This window comes from Phascolarctos cinereus, unplaced genomic scaffold (genome assembly GCF_003287225.1).
Source record: "Phascolarctos cinereus isolate Bilbo 61053 unplaced genomic scaffold, phaCin_HiC Scaffold_2;HRSCAF=192, whole genome shotgun sequence".
NCBI classification, from domain to species: domain Eukaryota; kingdom Metazoa; phylum Chordata; class Mammalia; order Diprotodontia; family Phascolarctidae; genus Phascolarctos; species Phascolarctos cinereus.
In genome coordinates, this window is record NW_027555625.1 from 247,847,924 (window position 1) to 247,869,236 (window position 21,313).

Sequence of the window (21,313 nt, forward strand, 5' to 3'; positions counted from 1 at the left end):
TTCAAGTAGATGCTAGAAGACCTATCACGTATGGATCCTTTTCAGGTATAGGTAGGACTAGAATCTCACTAGATAATCAGTAGCACTTCTTAACTCTCAAACTCTCTGGGATTCTGTGTGACTACAGTGGGACTATCATGTCCTCCACACTGCACATTATGCCTCTATTCCTACGGATTGTAAACTGGGTGTTTTTGGCTGCCATGTCACACTGCTGACTAAAAGGGAGTTTGCTGTCCCATAAATTACCCCCTAACAACTAACTTTTTTTTTACAAGGTTTGTTTAGTCACGTATTTTTCGTCTCATACTTTGCAAAGGGTTTAAAAAACTGAAATGCATTTGTGGAGCCATCTCTGTTGCTTCTATACCCACCAGTAAATCTTCCAGAGACCACACCCTGAAGGAGCTTTGGAACTGGCTCCTGATGAATAAGAGAGCAAAAGCAGGTACATTTATTAAGTACTGGAAGGGGGAAGGGCTTATCTGGGTGGCCCCAGATCTGACACCGCTTCCTCTCCTGATTGGTGAATCCCTCACTCAGGTCATCATCTCATGAGGGGCCCAGGCCACCCCCACTTCACTCCCAGATCAACTTTCAGGACTTCATATCCTCACTAGCAGCTTTTCCCCCATGTGGGTACCCTCTTCTCTTCCAGCTTTTCTGTATATGTATTCCCCACTAGAATGTAAGCTCCTTGACCATTTGCTTTTATTTGTATCCCAACCCCAGTGCTAAGCAGAGTATCTGGCACATCTGGTACATCAGAGTATCTGGTCCTGGGTGGCTAGGTGGGACAGTAGATAGACTGCCTGGTGTGGAGCCAGGAAGACCTGAGTTCAAATCCAGCTTCAGACACTCCTGGTGTAGTAGTAAAGTACTGGGCAAATCACTTAACTGTTTGCTTCAGTTTCCTTACTTGTAAAAAATGAGCTGGAGAAGGAAATGGCAAATTACTCCAGTATGACTACCAAGAAAACCCCAAGTGCAGTCACGAAGAGTTGGACATAACTGAAAAACAACAGCACCTCTTGCCCTGGGAACTGTAATCAAATCAATATTACCATTGCTTTTGGCAAAAGTGTGTCAATTGACTACCCTGCCCAGGCCAAAACTCCCCTATATTCTGTTTTTGTTGTCTCCTCCTATTAGAATGTAATCTCCCTGAGGACAAGCACTCCCTCTCCCTCTCTCTCTCTCTCTCTCTCTCTCTCTCTCTCTCTCTCTCTCTCTCTCTCTCTCTCTCTCTCTCTCCCTCCCTTTCTCTCTCCCTCCTTCTCTCTGTAATTTCGTTCCCAGTGATTTAGCACAGTGCCTGATACACAAAAAACAGTTTCTTTTTTTTTGACTTATTAACTACTTTATATTTATCCCTATTAACTTTCATAAAGCTAGATTCAGTCCATTGTTCTGACTTTTGAGGTCTTTTTGGATCCTGATTTGATCACACGGCATATTAGCTATCCGTTCCAGCTTGTATGTTGACCTGCATTAGACAGATGGATCACTAATGGTAACTCAGGTGCTGGGTGGCCTCTTTTCTTCTTCCCACCACATATCTTATTCTTTTCATTTTTCTCTTTCCTTCTGTCCTTTTCTTTTTCTCTCTTCCTCCCTCTATACCCCTATCCTCCCTGCATTTCCTTCCTTATTTCCTCTAGCTGATGCCTTTGTCCTGTCAGTGACTTCCTGCAAGCTACTTCCCAGGACGAGTCTATACCTTGGGCTAAAACAGTTTCTGACCAGCAGTCAGTATATCAAGATCTAATACGGAGATTGAACAAGCTGAGAGAAAAAAGTCCAAAGGAATCAGTAGATCCAGTAGATCCCCAAGGCAGCCCAAGGCAGGAAGCCTACTGTGAAGAGTTGGCAAAACTGTAAGGACTACCCACTCTTCCTGAGCCAACCTGGAGAATAGGCAGTGTCTGCTCCCTTCTGGAGGAGTCTTGAATTGAAGTTATCTTCCTCAAGTTTTATAACACATGTTTTAGCCTTTCTCAGATGTGACATTCTCCTATTAGATGTGCCTAGGTTTCCAAGTCTGGAGGGTAAAAATCTAGGCCCTTAAATAAAAGGAAAAAGTGTCAGCCATCAAATGAAAACTTAACTTTGAAGGTCAGTGATTTTATTGGGGTGGGTATTCCCTCAATGGATACAAATTCTGTCCCCTCTGTGCCTTAGTAAATGGATAGTCTTTACAAGTTACAGCGGCTAAAAAAATCGGTGGCCAGCCCTTTGGTGATGCACCACTCTTGATTTAGATAGGCCAGTCCTTGGTCTGTCCCTGAGCCTATACTTGAAGCCTTTCCAGTCTGGTAGGCCCTGCCAGATCTCATGCTCCACTGGGGTAGCCTTTGAGGAGCCAGGATCACCTCCACAATTAGACATTTGAAATGGATTTTTGAGGAGGTAATGAAAATCATGTTATTGGAAATCTGTAGCCAGAAATCCCCTAGCTCTTCAGAGAAGGAAAGCTAGAGGCCATATGTGGGAATAGTATGACCAGGTGAGGAGAAGCCGAAGGTCTCTTGGCCATTGCATGGTAAGAGATGACTTGCCTACAGAAGAGGCATGGCTGCTCCGACAGATTTTGGCTGAAGCCTAAGGGCCGAACTGCTGACCCAATGACCTATTCAGCCTGATGTTCTACCCACTTGAGATTGACATTTTCTGAATACCACTTTTGGGCTAATGGAAGCTCAGGGTAATGTGCCAAGAGATGGTGTCTGGTGCTGCTTGCTAGCTCCAGGATGTCCTGCCAAGGAGCCTGCCAGGCAGGAGGCAGCTGGTTAGCTGCTGAGAGGGAAGCAGGCCCTGAGCCAGTAAAGCCAGTGAGGATGGTTCTCTGGAACCACACGGTGGCCGATGAGAAGAATGCAGGAGGAAGCAAGCTCTCCTGAGGCCTCCTGGTTACTTTACGGAGGCTGTTGAGAGAGGTGGGGTGAACTGTTTGCTTTGTTTTCTCTCTAAATATGTAGTATAATATGCTCAACATAGGCTTTGTTCTCCTAATGCATACTCTTTCGCATCATCTTTCTCCCAAAAGTCGTTTGATGATTTGGCCCACATGTAAATGTATTGATAGTCTTAATGTAAATAAAAAGATATTCTAGTTTTATGTGAGTTTGAATATCTGGGGAAAAGTTAGCTAAGGTGGATCTTGATTTGCACCATAATGACATGTCTGCAAATAGAATTGTAATTGTAAATAGAATTTGTACAAATATATTCTATCTTAAATGCATGGGGCTAGAGGTGGGGGGAGCTTCTTCACTGAAGGAAAACAACTATGAATCCTTTTAGAAAGTACACAATCACTTCCTAATTTTTATGATTTATGTGTTAAAATTCAGGGTTGCCAGGTTTTCTTAAAGTTAGAGTGTACCTCTGTTTATAGCGTTCATAGAGGTTTCCCTTTGATACTATAACTATTGTTACCAGCACATAGTGGCTCCACATCCATAGTGGGTGGATAAGTTTAATGTGACCTATAGAAAAGAATGGGCTGCTGGGCAGTGCAGTGGAAAGAGCACCAGGCCTGGAGTCAGGAAGACCTGAGCTCAAATACAGCCTCAGACATTTACTCACTGTGTGACCCTGGCCAAGTCACTTAACCCCGTTTGCCTCAGTTTCCTCATCTACAAAATGAGCTGGAGAAGGAAATGGCAAACCACTCCAGTATCTTTGCCAAGAAAGCCCCAAATGGGGTCACAGAGAGTTGGACATGACTGACAATGAGTCAACAGCAACGATGAAATAGAAAAGAGTGGTTGTAACCCAAGTCTACGTTTTGGGTGTGTGCAGTCTGTAGCCAGTTACCAGGGACAACTTGTGTCGAGAAGCAGCCCACAATATTACATTATGACACTATAAAGCTAAAAAAGAAGACATGGAGAAAATTGGAAGACATGGACAGAGCTGCCAAGCTCCCCGAAGTATGTGGGTGGTGCAGCAGAGAGGGTGCTGTGCTCTGAGACAAGAAGACCGGAATTTACATCCTGCCCCAGAGACTCCCTAGCTGTATGGCCCTGAGCAAGCGACTTCACCTTTCTCAGTTTTAGGGTTTTTTAATCTGCAAAATGGCGATAACAATACCTACCTCACTGGATTATTGTGAGGACTGAGCAAGATGACATGTAAAACACTGCAAACCTTAAAGCGCTGTATATAAATTCTAGTTATTGTTATTCATCTAACTATCAGTTCCTATGAGAACAATACAAAGCGTCCCCTTCCCTCAAGGCAAGCCTTTAGGGAGGAATTATGGGGGGAAAGAAGGGCAAAAATGACACAGAATGAAGAAGCATGAAGGGGCCATAGTTTGGCTTGAGGAAGGGACTACCTATGCAGAGGAAATCATTGACCTTTCTAAGTATGAAAGTTCAGAAAGGAGAAAGTTCATGGTTTTACAAAGCTTACCCCCGTTAATACCAGATCCAGATGTTGCAAAGCCCATATGACCCAAACACATAACATACATCTCCCCCAGCCCCCAAACAAAATATAGATGTGTTTAAACACAGAATTTGTGTTTATAAACAGAGTGGGTCTGTAAACATTCGGTGAACTCACAAAAAATACTGAGCCATTTTTCTTAATAAGCATTCATCTCTGTAATCCTTGTCCTGTATTACATTTCAGTAAAATCACGGGATCGTAGATTTAGAACTGGAAAGGACCTCCAAGGTGTTTCAGCCCAACTCTGTCATTTTACAGATAAGGAAACTGAGGCCCAGGGGTTAAATGACTTGGTCAAGCTTATACAGGTACTTAGTAGCAGAGTTAGGATTTGAATCCTAGTTCCTTTCACTACAAATTCAGTACTTTTCCTACAGTATAAGACTGCCTCATTGAGAACCACTGAAAGTCACAGGCTATATGCCCATTTGAAAATGTTTATTGCTGCTATTTTTTCTATTTTTTTGCTGGTATTTTTTCAAAATCACAGACTGACCCACAGAATGAAATTAATATTGATCCATTGCTTAGCAGTGCCTGACATGTAGTAGGTGGTTAATAAGTGTCTACTGATTGATCAATTGACTCCAATGTACCAACTTTTGTCAAAATTAGCCAGCTTCTTTGAAAGTTATTGCAAAACAGAAAGATAAGAAATGTGGGATTCTGCTAAGGCAAGGGAAAACAAAATAACGAAAAGACTTTACTTCATTTAGCCAAGTCATTTCTTGATTTCAGACCATTGATTGTTTATTTGTACCGAGCACCTACCATGAGCTCAACATTGTGTAAGATACAGTGCAGGATTCAGAAGAAATTGAAGATTTGATCCCTAACCTCAAGGAACTTACAATCTAGTTGGGGAGACAAGACTAGCCATGGGAAAGAAGTGACAGCATATTGAAGTGCTGAATTATGCAGTACATGAAGTAAATTACCTAAGAGGAAAGAATTGTCATAGAAAAGAGTGGTACCTGAGAGGTGAAGGTGACACTCACCTCCTCATGGAAGAGATGAGATTTGGTCTGGGCTTTGAAGGAGAGGCAACATTGGGATGCACAGACAGGAACTAGGAGAATATTTGAAGTGGGAGAAAAAAGAATGAGAAAAACTTAATTTTGTTCATATTTGGCATATCAATAAGATATAGACCCTCCCATAAGTTTTCCTGGAAGTGAAGACTGAGTTTGAAAAGAGAGCTGTGTGGTGTTTAGGATGAGAGAGTATGAGGTAGGGCAACATGTGCAACTTGAGCAAAAGAGAGAAGAGAGAAAGGGGAGCCATACCCACAGAGATTGTTCGATGGGGTAGAAAGCAACTGGACTTCCTTTAGGGAGGTTGGCGTCAGAGTCAATGGCAGCCAGACAGGAATACAGCAATTGGATTAGAGAAAGGACCTGAACAAAAGTGCATTCTCTCCATCTCAAATGAGTAGAGGATGAAAGACATCTTTTCCCTTCCTTTTCCCTCCCTCCATCTGTTTGGTAGGAACTTAAAAAAAAAAACTACCTGTGTCCCATTTTCCAGTCCACCAGGACAGGATGCTGATGGTGTTTTGGAAGACATTCCCTATTTAAAAATAAATTAGTTTGATCCCATTTTCTGCAGGCATGTCATTAATGGAGATCAGAACGTGTGTGAGGTGGTGGTGGTAGGCAGGGTGGGCAGGTCAGTCCTAAGGCTTCTTTGTATTTCTCTCTGATAGGACCTGTAGTTCTAGTGTGGGAGATTAAAAGACCTCCCCGTGTACTATCTAGTCAAAGCTTGGTTTTATGAATGATTCTGAAACTCTTCCAAGCAAAACTCTAAAACTTGAACTCAGGATTCAAGGTACTTCATTTTTCTGAAGGAATGGATTGGAGGACTGGTGTTTGTAGGATGTGAGTACAGGTCAAGGAGGCTAACTCCTCCTTTTCTCCAAGAAATGTAGACCTAAGAGGGATTAGAGGAGAAAGTTCAGCTTCTGGGCTGGTCAGTAGGCTTGGTCCATGAGGATTTCAAGCTTTCCTTTTTCAATTGGCAGGGGAAAGTGAGAGAATATAGCATGTTTTCCTTTAGAAGACATTCTACCCAATCCCTCCTCCCCACCCCATGCTTCACAGTGACATCTAATGTTCAAAGGACTGGAGAAAAGGCAAGGAAACTCAGGAGTACAAAACGGCTTGGCAGTTGGTGGGAAGGGGAACATAAAGGAGATGATTTAGCAGGAGCAAGGAGGCCAGAGGATGCTGGGAGGAGCACAACCAAAAGTAAGGAAAAAGATTCTTTTCTTATCAAGGCCAATGTCAAAAGGCTCTTTTCCCACCATCCTGATGGACAGAAAATAGGACACAGGTAGTTTTGGTTTTTTTAAGCTCTTACCAAACAGATGGAAGGAGGAAAGTGGAAGGGAAAAGATATCCTTTACACTGGTGAGCATAGTCTCAGACTCTCATTGCCTCTTGGTTCTCCAGGGAACTGCCCAGAAAGGACATCATCTTTTAATAGTAGAGTCCCAGTACAGACCTTCTGTTTTAGACTTCATTCAGAGCATCATGGAAAACAGAGTTGGGGAAGAAAAGATCGTGGCCCTTTGGCCTCCACCTTGTCCTGTGGACATGTACATTCGTTTTCCATCTGGCTTTTGGCCATGGGGCTCCACCCTTTTCTAGGGAATTTTAGCCTTTTTTAAAAAGCAGACTTTTGATGAGAGAATAAAGTGACCTGACCTTTCTTCCCCAAGCTGTGCTGGGCTTATATGGAGCACAAAATAGGTCTGTTTACTCCACAAGCATACAGAATCCTAATTAATGAGAAGTCTCTCCATGGAATGTCTTCAATTTTTATAAACTGAATAGTAACTTGAACTCTATACTTATTCTATTGTCATCCTACTCATCAATATCCAACAAACTTGATATGAGACATCTGAGGCTGAGCAAAGACAGTTTTCTCAGAGCTAAATTTCTAAGAGATGATTCTGATAGGGACACACGGAAAGCAGGGCATAAACATATCTCATGCCTTGGTACCTCACTACACCAGCTCCAGAAAACTTTTGGTTCAAGGAGAGCATAAACTTTGCTCAGCCAGATAAATGAATATTATTTTCAAGTCACTGATGTGGGATCTCATAAGAGGACTTTATTAGCGAAAAGAGCAAAGAAATTCAGCTTCTCTGCACCAGATGTTATTTGAGCTCTGCTTTTTTTATAATGCTGAATGCTTTCAGTTCCAATTAGAACCTTGGGCAGTTGAAACTTCTGCCCTTTCTTGAACAATAGTTTACTTCCTGGCGGAAAGCAAGGCCTGATTTGTTTTCCGTTGTTTACTCCTGGCTGATTAGCACTACTTGGAAGCGTCAAAGCTTTCTCTAGGACATCTACACCAAATCTTTCCACAGCTGAATGTGCTGGAAAGCAGATTTCAGCCAATGGCTCTAGAGTAGAGGATAACATGATGAAATTTTTTCATTCGACACAGATACGTGGAGTGCCTACTGTGAAAAAGGTACCATGGTCAGTGCGGAGGCGGATACAAGTACAGGTAAGACATAGTCCCTGTCCTCAAGCACCTGACATATGACCAACAGGGCATGGAAAATGGATGCAAGGTTCCAATTCAGCCCCCTAGACTTCAGTTACTGAAATAGCTTTGAATGCCTTGCTCCTGGCAAGCTTTCCCCCAGAGACTGTCTCGAGTTGGCTCCCTATAACCATGTAAGGGCAGTGTTGTCTTATTTCACCTTAGTTCAGCTCATTCCCTTTCTTGGTTTGAGAAGGGAACTATTCTTGTCCCTGGGCAGCTAGGGGGCATTTTGCCTATCGTGAGTCCTTAGCAAAACTATCTTTAAAATACCTCTTTGGAAGAATCCCAGGCAAACCTACTAAGCACTTTTTTTTATTGTGAAAAATTCTGGCCACACTCTGACCTTTTTCTTAACTTTTAGAGAATCAACTTGTTTTTTATTTCAAAAAATGCCTTTTTTCCTTTTGTTTAAATACTGCTTCAGTTTCCCCTCTGCCTCCTTCTCTGTTTATTCTTTTCTTCCCTTGCCATACACTTTTGTGGTTTTCAAATAAATTGAACCTGAAGAATGGGACAGCAGCTCTAGAAATTCTGGTTGTTTTATAACCTGTGGCCTGTTACCCCCACCCTGTCCCCACCCACCCACCCAAGACTCTGGCCACACACAGACCAAGTTCAGTTCTGGGATATAATCCCCATAGTGTCATCTCCTTTTGGTTCATTCTAGTGACTGACCCCAAGAAAACAATTTTCTTTTTTTGGCTCATTGTTTTTACCTGGAGTTACTCCAGGAAAAATCTCCAAATATAGCTTATGTTTGGCTTGTGTCTTGCTCTTCTCAAATGTGGGCATCAGAGTCCCACTTCTCATGCAGGCACTCAAGGCGGTAATGCATGTAAGTAGATCAGTTTTTATTTTACCTTCCAGAAATTTGGAACATGCAGGACCCAGAAACTAATACGGGAACACATACAGTACCCAAATAGCTCATTAGCTTCCTGAACTTGGGGTTGCATTTAGGATGACCTTTTGACATTCTGGTGGATCCCTCGCCTTCCCTACATGAAATCCTGCAGGATCAAAGTATCCCCCCTGTGTTTTGGATTCTCCACCATCCCCCCTCCAAAAGACAAGCATACTTTGGGGCTGCTAAGCAAGCACCTTCCCACAGGACCTACACTGTCTGAATAACTCACTGGCTTTTCTACTTAAGAAGGATGCGGCTCAGGGACTATGTGAGCAATCTTCTTCAAAGAAACACACTATAACTGATGTCTTGATTTTGGGGTTGCCCATAAGGCAATCCTAAAAGCTGATGCTGCTTAAGAAATGTACCTTTTCTGCTCAAAGGCTAGAGATTCTGGTATCATACCGGTTAGAGAAACAAAAATCTCCCATCTTCTACCCAGGATTTTGAAATTCATGACCATTGTCTATGAACCACCCCCTCAGATCAAATGGCCATTTAAATGTTACCCCTGCCATGTGCTTCCAAAGAAATCGTCAGTGCCTTAATTGTTATCCCTTGGGCTGGGAAAGCCTGCTTTTGGTTCTGTCCTCAGGCTGCTTGAAAGCACATACAATTTCCAGGTGCCTCTGCCACAAAACAGCTATTTCCAGTTCTTGGGGGAAGAGGAGGGGGAGAGGCTGTGCACAGGCACAGGTTTCTTTCCCCCTAGCACCAGGCCTATTCTGTAGCATGGTAGTATGTCTTCTAAACAGAGAAAGGTGAATAAGAAATTAAAAAAGAGAGCTGGTCTGTCAGCTTTCTTCGAGGCCACGACCCCATGAGGTTTGTGATAACCCAGTCAGAGGGTGAGAAAATGAATTACATTTTCCCCTCTCCCTTTAATAATTTCTAATTATGGGGCTTGTTTCCAACACAACTATACTACTTTTCATCCTTTATCACCTTCTACTCTCCCACTCCATCCCTTTCTGCTACTGAGTTCCCAGTCTTCCTCCTTCTGGGTTAGCTGTTTGTCTCTTGGGGGAAATTATAGTCCAACTGTGACTCAGATAATACAGGAACACATACAGCACCCCAGCAGCTGCCGCATAGATACTATTGGGGAAATCCTTGACAATCTCAATCCACTCTCTGCCACCAGATCATGGCTGTGGCAGGTGCCCCTTGGAGAATGAATTTCAGGGTAATAAATAATGAATAGTCAACAGTGAACAGCAAACTCATTCCCTTCCATTTTGAGGGGAACAGAAGGTGTCGCGTGGAATGAGCAGGCGTGCATGGGTTGTAAACTGCTTTGCAGATCTCGTTATGCTAGTTTTCTCTCCAAATCCATCTCTGCTCTGAGCATCTATATTTCTGTTGAGGGCACCGCCACATTTCTAGTCATCCAAGTTGATATAAAGGTGGGGTTGGAACCACCCTACTCCATTTTAGGCTTGATTTCCTAATTCTGAGGTAAGAACATGTCTCAGTCAATCAGTTACATATTGGCCCTAAATGAAAGGCTAAAACTTCAAATGGGAATGACTGATGTTGCACAATAATTGTGTTTGGATGGGCCAAGAAAATTTGACCATGCCAAAGGGATCATCTATAAATTATCAAGTGAATTGAGAAGAAATTTATTTCAGAAATTAGAGGGAGCATAGAATTCTAGTTGAACCCATCTGAAAAGAAATCACCTGGGTGGAGGGACAGTGAAGGGGAAGAGATCTCAGCTTCAGTCTGGGCCAGATCTCCTTCCCTTTTTCCCATCTTTGGCCAGAGGAGGACCTTTCAAGGTTCATAGGGTCTAGAAGATTCTGGACTTCTCATCATTCCATCTGTGTCCTAGTAGCATCTCCAGATCAAGGGATAACAGGGTCTGCATTGTAAGCCAAGGATGCTGATTTACGATACTTAAGAGGGAAGTTCTTGGGTACCCTACAAATAGGAGAAAAGGGCTTCCAACAACCAGGATCTGTGTTCTCTTAAACTTGAGCCAACTTTCTCTTGAACACTGCGTCACAAAATTGAGATGGATGTTTGGTACCAAATGTCCTTAATGTACCACTTTAATAACCATGACAATTCTAAAACTTAAGGCTGGCTGACTAAACCGATTCCCAACCGAGGACCTGGGGATGGGGAAAGCAAACCAGTGGGACTAAGCCAATGGCATCAGAGACTCATCCCTGAGATCTAGACATATCCTGAGGACCCCATGCATTGATGGGAGTGGGTATGAGGATACCCAGAGCTTATGTGGGCAACATTCTGAATCAGTGGTATTCTCAATTCCTCACTCTTACACATATCCACAGCAATTGCCGAATCTTGTTATTTTTATCTCTACTACATTTCTTACATCTGCCCCTTCTCTCCTTTCACAAAATCACCACTCTGTTTAAGGCCTTCATCACCTCTCTCTTGGACTTGCAATGGCTTCCTAATTGACATCCTTACCTCAAGTCTTTCCCCTTTTCAATCCACCTGCCATGAAGCTGCCAAAGAGATTTTCCTAAAGTGAAAGTAGGATCATGTCACCCCTCCTACTCAGTAAACCTCATTGGTATGTTATTGATTCTAGGATAAAGTATAAATTCCTTTGTGTGCCATTTAATCCCTCTAACAACCTAGTTCCAATCTATCTTTCCAGCCTTATTATACATTATTTCCCTTCCTACATTTCACGGTACTGGCAAATTGGCTTCCTTCCTGTTCCTCATGCTCATACAAAAACAACAAAAACATTTAAACATGAATAGGAAATTAAGATTTGATATCATCCATTCAGCAGAACCACATAGAGAAAGAATGGATTCAAACTGAAAATTTTTGCTGAGTTGAAATCAGTGACAATTTACCTTTACTTGCTGTTTTTGCATTATGTATGATGAATACCTTTATACAGAGAAACATGACTCCTGCTGATAAGCTGGTAATGTTCACTGGCTATTATGACCTACTATCTGATTTTTGTATTGTGTATCTTTCAATCACAGACGTCTTGAAAAAGAAATTCATCTGGTAGGCTAGCTACATTGGTCAAATTAAATGAATAATTAATTACTAACAAGCAATTATTATTTAAAAGATTTCCTTATCCCCAGGACATACAGGAGATTTTAAAAAAATAATGAAGCATATTCAGCCACATTATTTTAAAAATATTGTAGCTAACAATATTTTGGTGAGAACAAAATGGTTTTGGTACCATTAATAAATGGCAGAAAAGAAAGGGGAGAAGAGGGTGTGGAGGAGACAAGAAAGAAGGGGAGGGGAGGGGAGGAGAAAAGAAAACTTTTTTCTCCCAAGAGTAATTCCCTTTCAGGGTCCAGGTTCCTGTGCTACTTCTGGCTCCTGGCTTACACTCACTCAACTGAACTCCCTGAATTTGTCTAGGGTTTAGCTTTTTAAAGTCCTAGGATGGCACATCCAGGTTTTGTTCTTCCAATGAGCTTCCTCCCTATAATTCCATCAAATAAAGGCATTCCTTCTTTGTAAAGTGATCTGATTGTTAACACCCCATTAACTCATCTGCCTTTTACTCCTTGTTTTCCATGAGTATATCAGTTATGGTGGTGGTGGTACATACATGATATATTAATAGATCATATACTTTATGAATAAGTGCACATATGTTGTGGAGGTCCTAAGACTTGTTTGTATGTGATATCCCATAGGGTATGATACTTTTAGAGAACACAAAGCGGGATACATTTGCAGACAAGAGTCCATCCTCCAGAATCCCAGCCAGCGAATCATCTCAAAGGCGGCTCTGATCATTGAGAATTGATGAGGAATTCTGTGTCCTCTCATCAAAGTATGAGTAGGTTGCTTACACTGACATGGGGAGGAGTCCTTCAGATGCTTCCAATCAAAGGCCTCCATCCTGTAATGTGATCAAGGAGGTTAGGGAATGAATCATAATAATACCTAGTATTTATTTAGTGTTTTAAGGTTTTCAAAACTCTTTACAAACATTATCTCATTTGATCCTCATAACACCCTGAGAGATGTGTTGTTGTTGTTCAGGCATGTCTAACTCTTCATGACCCCATTGGGGGTTTTTGTGGCAAAGATAATGGAACAGTTTGCCATTTCCTTCCCGAGCTCATTTTACAGATGAGGAAACTAAGGCAAACAGGGTTAAGTGACTTGCCCAGAGTCACACAGCTTGTAGGTGTTGGAGGTCAGATTTCAACTCAGGAAGGTGAGTCTTCCTGACTCCCGGGCCAGCACTGTATCCACTGTGCTGTGTAGCTACCCTAACAGGTGCTATTATTAGCTATTTTACAGATGAGGAAATTGAGGCAAACAGAGGTTAAGTGACTTGCCCAGGGTCAGTCAGTGTCTGAGGCTGGATTTGAACTCAGGTCTTCTAGACTCAGCACTCTATACATTGTTTCACCTAGCTGCCTATCAAATTCAGCAAATTTAGACAGATATTTTAAGACAAAAACAAAACAAAACAAAACCCAACACTATTATAAGCAGGATTTTAAGGAATTCTTCCTAAAACTACATCACTACCTAAAGTAGGTGCTAGAGAAAGTTATAATGAAAAACAACAATAATAGCTTCCATGTATATAAATGCTTTAAGAATTATAAAATGGTTAACATATTTTACCTCATTTGATCCTCTCAAAGCAAATAGTATTATTATTCCAGTTCTACCTGTCTGGTTGCTAATTCTCTGCTGGATTATTGGCCACCCCTCCCCACCAGTGTATGAGTTTATCCTAGGGCTCTGTCCTAGGCTCTCCTCTCTTTCTACTTTATTTTTCAGTGAGCCCATAAGTTCCCACGGATTCAGTTACCATCTCTATGCATATGAGTCCTACATTATATCCAGCACCAGTCTCTCTCTGGAACTCCACTCTTGCATCACTTAACTGCTTATTGCATGTCTCTAGCTGGATGGCATTTCAAACTCAATGTGTCCAAAACAAGCCATTATCTCTCCTCACTAAATGCTCTTCTCTTCCTAACTTGCCAGGTTCTGTTGAGGGCACTTCCACCTTTCCAAACAGCCAGGTGAACAGTATCTGAGTCATTCTTGAGGCTTCCCTCTCCCTTACCTTTCATATGCACTCACCCTGGGAACTAGCATTAGGTCAGAAAAGCTTGCAGAAGGTGGGATTTCAGCTAAAACTTGAAGGTAGCAGAGAAGACATCAGGGGAAGCTGAGGAGGGAGGGCATTCCAGGCACGAAAGTCAGCAAGGGAAAATGCAGTTACACGATGGAATAGTGTCTGCAAGGAACGGCAAGGAGGCAATTGTCACTGACTCATAATGTACGTGGAGAAGAGGAAGGTGTAAGAAGACTAGAAAGGTAGGAAGCAGCCAAACATGGAGGGCTTCAAAAGCCAAACAGAGGATTTCATATTTTCTCTTTATATTATATTTAATAGATTTGATATTCATGTTATATTTATATCATTTTTCTCTGTCATTGAGTATCATTGTCCTACAGCTATCCAGGCAAAAGCCCTCATTTTAGAGATGAGGAAACTGAGGTCCAGAGTCATTAAATGATTTCTCAAGGTCATAGAACTATTAAATAGCAGAGCTGGAATTTTAAACCAGGTCTTCTGACTCCAAATGGAGTGCTCTTTTTACTGCACCACACTACCTTCCATTTTGATCTTCCTCTTTTCAATAACAGAGCTTTAAAAAGCCCAAACCAACCCTTTTTGCTGTTCTCAGCTTTCCTTGCGAGTTTCACCATATTTTGATCTTTGCTACTTGACACAATTCTTAAAGGACTGTGTCAAGCTCTGTAGTCAGCCTTCTTTAGCTGCCCTTGCTTACATCCTCTGTACTTCTTAAAAAAAAAAAATCTAACCTGGCTGATGAATCACCTGTATTTCCATATAGTTCTTTAGGCAATTCCCTGAAAGGTGGTGAAGAGGAAGGGGAGCATTCTACAGAGAGGGAACACAGATCATGTGATTACATTGAGGTGGGAGATGGGATTTCAAGTTTAGGGGAAATAGCTAGTAGTCCAATCTGGTTGGAATGTAGAGCATGGGAAGATGAGTAATACAAAATATTCCTGGCTAAATTTTTACTTTATCCTAGGGACAATAGGGAGTCATTGCAAGTTTTTGGGTAGGAAAATACATGGACAGGCCTTTGCCATGGGAATGTTATTTTGTTAACTATATAGGGAATGGATTTGAGTGGGGAGAGGCTTAAGATGGGTAGACCAATTAGGAGTCATATATCACAATAGTGCAGGCAAGAGACACAGGGTTACAGGCCTAGAGTCTGAGGGGGCTTCCAAGATCCTTTACTCCAACCTCCTCATCTTACAGATGCACAAACCGAGGCTTGGATAAGTGTCTTGACTGAGGTCATACAGATTTAGGAAAAAATATTTATTAAGTATTATTTAATATATAATTTTTCAAAATAAAAATTAAATTCAGTAAACATTTACGAAGCACTTAGTATGTATATGGTGAGGCAGCTAGGTGGTGCAGTAAATAGAGTGCCAGCCAGTCAGGAGGACCTGAGTTCAAATCCAGCCTCAAACACTTACTAGTTGTGTGATCCTGGGCAAGTCACTTAACCCTGTATGCCTCAGTTTCCTCATCTGTAAAATGAGCTGGAAAAGGAAATGGCAAACCACTCCAGTATCCTCATCAAGAAAACCCCAAATGGCATTATGAAGGGCTGGACGTGACCAATTGACTAAAGAACAACAATAACAAGAAGTATATGGTAATATGGAATAGTGTCTATTTTTTGCTTTTCTCTGTCTCCCCAGTGCTTGGTACAGTACCTACCACATAGCAGCTGCTTAATAAATGCTCGTTCCTTTGACCTTTCCTTGAGAACAGGGACTGGTGACTTGTTGACATGACTTAGAGATTCAAAGATGAAAAACAATGTAACCTGCAGTCTAGTAGAGATGATTGGGCCCTTAACATGAGATAGTAAGACAGCAGGAAGATCACACAGTTTAATGTAGTCCAGAGAAAGAGGAAAAGAGGAGAGAGGATGAACCAGAGAGCCCACTGGAGATGTACAGGGAACAAAAAGGAGGAGGGGTTCATGGGACTTAGAACTGGAACAAGCCTTATGGATCATCTTGCCCAACCCCTTCATTTAAAAAATTATAAATTTGGTCAAATCAATAAGAAGAAACAGACAAAACTAGGGTGAAATCTTATCCCAAGCCCTAAGTTTTAACAACAGGTAATCAAACAAATTGACCAACAAGTAGCTGGTTGGTTAATTGGTCGGTTGCTGTCCTTCAGTCTCAAAGAGGACCAACTTGACATCACTATGTTGGGATTGAGATACAATGTTTCTGACTATGGCTGGCAGACCAACACAAACTCAGAACATTCTGCCACAGGTTGGGCACCAATAGTCCATGTGAACATCTAGAGTGTAGAGGTCTTTAAATTTGTATATCTCATGTTTCTTTTGAGCTACTTCAATTCTGCTTTGCTCATAGAGTACAGTTTCTTCTTTGATGTGGGTATACCATGCTGGGTATTCTTGTGCCAGAGTCTTCTGTGGCTCACAATCAATTCCAAAATTCTTCAGAGAGACCTTGAGAGTATTCTTGTATCCCTTCTTCTGACCTCCTTGTGAGTGCTTGCCTTGTGTGAATTCTCTGTAAAATAGTCTTTTAGGCAAACGTACCTTTGGCATTCAACTAATGTGATTGGAGTTGTGCTCGCTGCAGTAGAGTTTGAATGCTTGGCAGTTTAGCTCAAGAAAGGACCTCAGTGCTGAGTACCTTATTTTGCCAAGTTATCTTCAGAATCTTCCCAAGACAACTCAAATAGAAGTGATTAAGTTTCCTGGCAAGATGTCCAGGTTTTACAGTCATACAACAATGAGGTCAGCACAATGGCTCGGTAGACCTTCAGTTTGGTAGGCAGTCTAACATCTTTTCTCTCCCACACTTTCCTTTGGAGCCTCCCCAATACTGAGCTAGCTCTGGCAATGCATATGTCAATGTCATCTATGTGTACATCCTTGGAAAGTATACTCCAAGATAAGTGAACTTATCTACAGCATTCAAAAATAAACAAGTAATCAAAGAAAATGCTTTTCTTCTGTGACTTGTATTCTCAACATCTAATGCAGAGCATTGAGCATATTCTTAATAAGTATTGATTTGAACTGTCTTTTTTAGGAGAGCCCTAGGTTCTGTCACTTTTGTCACTGTTTTATTTCCTTCTTTTCTTTAACACACACACACACACACCACACACACACACACACACATACACAAATCTTTTATTTTATAGATGAGGAAACTGAAACTTATCTCTCCTTCCACCACTCTATGGTTCAGCCAAATTGACCTCTCTATTCCTCAAACATATATTCTGTCTTCTATGTCTGTGCCTTTGCATTGTCCATTCCACTCTACTCCCCCAATGCCTTCTGCTTCATCTCTACTTCATAGAATCCCTCACTTCCTTTAAGACTGAGCTCAAGTAAGATCTAGAGGAAGCCTTTCACCCTAGCTACTAGCACACTCTCCAACCATCTACTGTTTATTTTGTATATACTTACAAATGAGGTGTATGATGTATTCAGGGAAGACTGGAACCTCTAGCATGAGGGCTTGCTAAACTCTTTTCAAGGTTGCTCATCAATTACCTTCGGGTCTACCTGTCACCAATGCTCACCTGTGGCTCCAAGAAGCTACAGCATAAGCAGCAGCTACCCCCAGTAAAACTATCTCAGCAGACTAGTTAAACCAGCTTGAGGGTAACCAACAAGCCTTAAACCTGTTGGTGAATTAGAGGGATATCTCACCTAAGCATATGATGACTTCCAGAATGGGCTTATGAGAACATTTTGTTCCAGTATCCATGAAGGTGGCTAAAACAGGGCTGTGAAGTGCCTAGAGCTTGGTCAGACATCTAAGATGCCAAGGCCATCCACTGCATCCAGGGTCATCACCAACTGTCCTGACTTTTATTTTGCCATTGGACTTTGATTATTCTGGAAGAGAAAATGAGGCTGACAACTTTGTGCAACTCTGCCTCATTTAAATCCAATTCACACACAAGACATGACATCACCACCTGGATCACTGGTCCTCTTGGAAAGGAAGAACAATGACACATACATAGGTATAAATGTGTGTAGACATGCATATATACAGGCACACATATACATACACACAATCACACTTTTCTCCCTTCTCACCTCCCTTTGAAAGCAAAGCTTTTTTTTTTGGTCTTTGTATCCTCAGCAACTAGTACAAGTGCTTGGCACATAAGTATTTATTTAATAAATGCTTGATTTGCTGATTTTAGATAAGTAGTAAGCTTCTTGGGCTTCAGTTTCTATCACTGTAAAACGAGGGGGTTGCATTTATGGTCTTTAAAAAACCTTTTTTTCCAGTTTTACATTTATGATTTTTGAGAGGTAGAGTAGTCCAAGGTCACCCAGTCAGTAAGCATGAGTAAGCAGTACAGTCAGGATTCAAACTCGGTGGGGTGGGGGGGGTGTGTGTGGTGTGGTGTGTGCGTGTGCGTGTGTCTCTCAAGATAGTGGGAACGGTGAGGACGCCCTCTGGGTATGTACCACTCGGTGGCACTTGGGACAAAGTGTGAGGTGATGGGGGACATCATCGGATATACGCCACTTAGAGGGCATGGGGAGTAATTCAGCGGGACACAAAAGTGACATTCAGGATGATTTGTATTATTGCTGTTTGGTAAAACAGAGAAGATAAAGACAGAGGGGAAGAACCTTCCAGAGTTGCCTCGAGGAAATGAAAGTGGGAGGGGGGAAAGGGAAGGGATTCGGGCACAGTGCGCAGACTCAGTACTCCGCCGCCGCGTTGTGCCCCGGAAGTGTTTCCTGCGGTTCCGCCTCCAACCCCTCTTATCCGTGCTTGGAGAAGCGCCGCCTCCTTTTTCTCTTCCGCCGCTTTCGTGTTTGCACTCGGTAAGTTTTCTCTGCTGCCCCAAGAGCCCTCTCTAATCCCCCCCGCCCCCTCCGCTGTAATTTCGGAGGTCCAGGGCCGGGTCCCCCTGTCCGAGGTGGGGTTCAGCCGCCGGCCAAGTTCCTGGGCTGGCCGGCAGTGCTCGGGCGGGTCGGAATCAATCCTCGTGGTCGGTCTGAGAAGGAAGGAGGAGGGCGGGAGGCCCCCAGCCGAGGTCTGTGCTCACTCCCGGCGGTGAATCTTTGTCTTCCGCAGGCCCCTCAGCTTCCGACATGCAGAACGATGCCGGTGAATTCGTGGATCTCTACGTGCCCCGGAAATGGTGAGCAAGGGCGGCTCGTGTCCCCCCCCCCGTGGCCGGTTCCCGACCCCCGCCGTAAGGGGGACATCCCCTCCCCCACGCGCACCCCAACCATTCTATCCTTGTCCCGTCCTCCCGCCGAGCTCCCCTGACTCGGACCGTTGTCCCCGCAGCTCCGCGAGCAACAGGATCATCGGGGCCAAGGACCACGCGTCCATCCAGATGAACGTGGCCGAGGTGAGCGCCACTTGGCTGGAGGAGCCGGGGTCCGGTTGTCAGTTTATTGGCGTGAGGCCAAACTAGCGTCAGCTCGGGAATCTGGGAGCCTAGATCCTTGTCTTAGGAGAGAAACAAATGGAGGAATGGAGACAGGAACAGTAATAGTCAGCTCTGAATGTAGCATTTAAGTTTTGCAAAACGCATTGTGTGTTGTTTAGCCTCAGAACAGCTCCAAGGTAGGTGCTGTTATCCACATTTTACAGATCAGGAAACTGAAGCCAGGAGAGGTTAAGTGATTTGTCAGAAATCATGCCCCTTGTTTAAAGTCACAGTAAGTTAGTGTTGAATCCAGAACCAGAATTCAGATCTGCTGGCTTCTCAGCTGCTTGATATTAGTCCTGAAGTTTGAAATCTTAAATCTTTTGACATGTTGGGAACTAGATTACAGATCCATGGTTTAGAAGCCAGGAAATTTGGAAGTTCTTATTTAACGTTGGAAATGAGTAGCTCTAATATATTACAGTACACTGGGATGGAGACCTGCTGTAGCCTAAAAAACAAAACAAAATAAACCTGTAAAATTGATGATGGGCCTTCACCAATGAGCAAAAGCTTAAATGAATGATACTATGGAGATTCAGCCTCCATAAGTTGTTGATTAACTCTCACAAAAGATTAACTCTCAGCAGAAGTGTAGTGTAAGGCAGATTTATGTTTAGTATAATGCTGAATAATTGTCTTTCTTTGTCAAGCAATAATATCCTAATTCAGAGTTTACTTAGAAACCCAGAACATGCTGAAACAAACTCTGCATACAAATGGTTGGGTGTATTTTTTCCAAATATTAAATGAGATGTTTTTTCCATAGCTTATAAAAAATAGAAATAATTTGTTCCAATTGAAAAGTGAACTATAATTATCTTTTTTTAGGTTGACAAGGTCACAGGCAGATTCAATGGCCAGTTTAAAACTTATGCTATTTGTGGAGCAATTCGTAGAATGGTGAGTAGTTTTTCTCTTAAGTAGGTAACAAATTTCAAAACATTAAGCACGCGATGAGAAATAAGGTTTGAGAATTGTAACGTGAATATGACTGGTGGGATCATAGGTCTCTACAAGGCATTCTGTCTACTTACATTCTGACAAAAAAAAATTCGGGTCCAGTAGTTGTTCTAGTCTGGTTGATTAAAGAAAAAGGGGTAATAAGGTGGAGAACAAGGTAGCTGTTATAAACTACTTGAAATGAAGAAGGATTAAACCAAGAACACATTACAAAAGCACCTTTTAGCTTGATTTTTAAAAAATTTGCTTAACAGTTTGAGTTGTCCAAAAGTCAGATGAGCTGTTGGAGAGTTGCTTAAACAGATTACATGATGGAGAGAAGGTTCCTAGTTAGGTATGGTTTGAATTAGATGACATTAGATTGGATTAAATCTTGCCATTTTTAACTTGAAAAAGCACAGCTATTTGCTCTGCAGCTGTAGTCAAAAGACTAGGTTGGTTGTCAGATCCAGTGCTCTTTCCCCTTGATAAAGTCAAGGATACTCAATACTCACTTCCTACCTCACATGTAAAGCATTCTGCGGTGCTGTGCTCACTTTGTTACGAGGTTTAACATGTTCATAATCTCACTAGATTTCTGGAAAAAGATAACCTTTTTAGTTACTCAACTGAAACTTAAAATCTTATAGCTAATTAAGTATCAGATAAAGCTAATTCAAACTAACTTATTTAAGGGAGAATCTGATGACTCTATTCTTCGGCTGGCAAAAAATGATGGTATTGTTTCAAAGTAAGTACATCAGTCCTACTTGAATACCCTTAGTTTTTTTTTTCTTCTAAGTTTCATAATTTTCAATAATTTTTCTTCTTGTTCCCCTTAGGAACTTCTAATTGAAGAAATCTTGTGGAAAATGTCTTAATAAATCAGAAAAGCAGCA

The 21,313-nt window shown here is 42.1% G+C and overlaps 1 protein-coding gene across 1 annotated transcript; it reads left to right on the forward strand.

The window, feature by feature from the left end:
• Positions 1-18,752: 18,752 nt before the first annotated feature.
• On the forward strand, positions 18,753-21,313 carry RPS21 (ribosomal protein S21). Its single transcript, XM_020981539.2, has 6 exons — positions 18,753-18,855; positions 19,109-19,175; positions 19,328-19,391; positions 20,304-20,375; positions 21,110-21,165; positions 21,257-21,313. Exons 2-6 carry the CDS (start codon positions 19,126-19,128, stop codon positions 21,264-21,266), a joined length of 252 nt encoding a protein of 83 aa, XP_020837198.1. The 5' UTR covers positions 18,753-18,855; positions 19,109-19,125; the 3' UTR covers positions 21,267-21,313.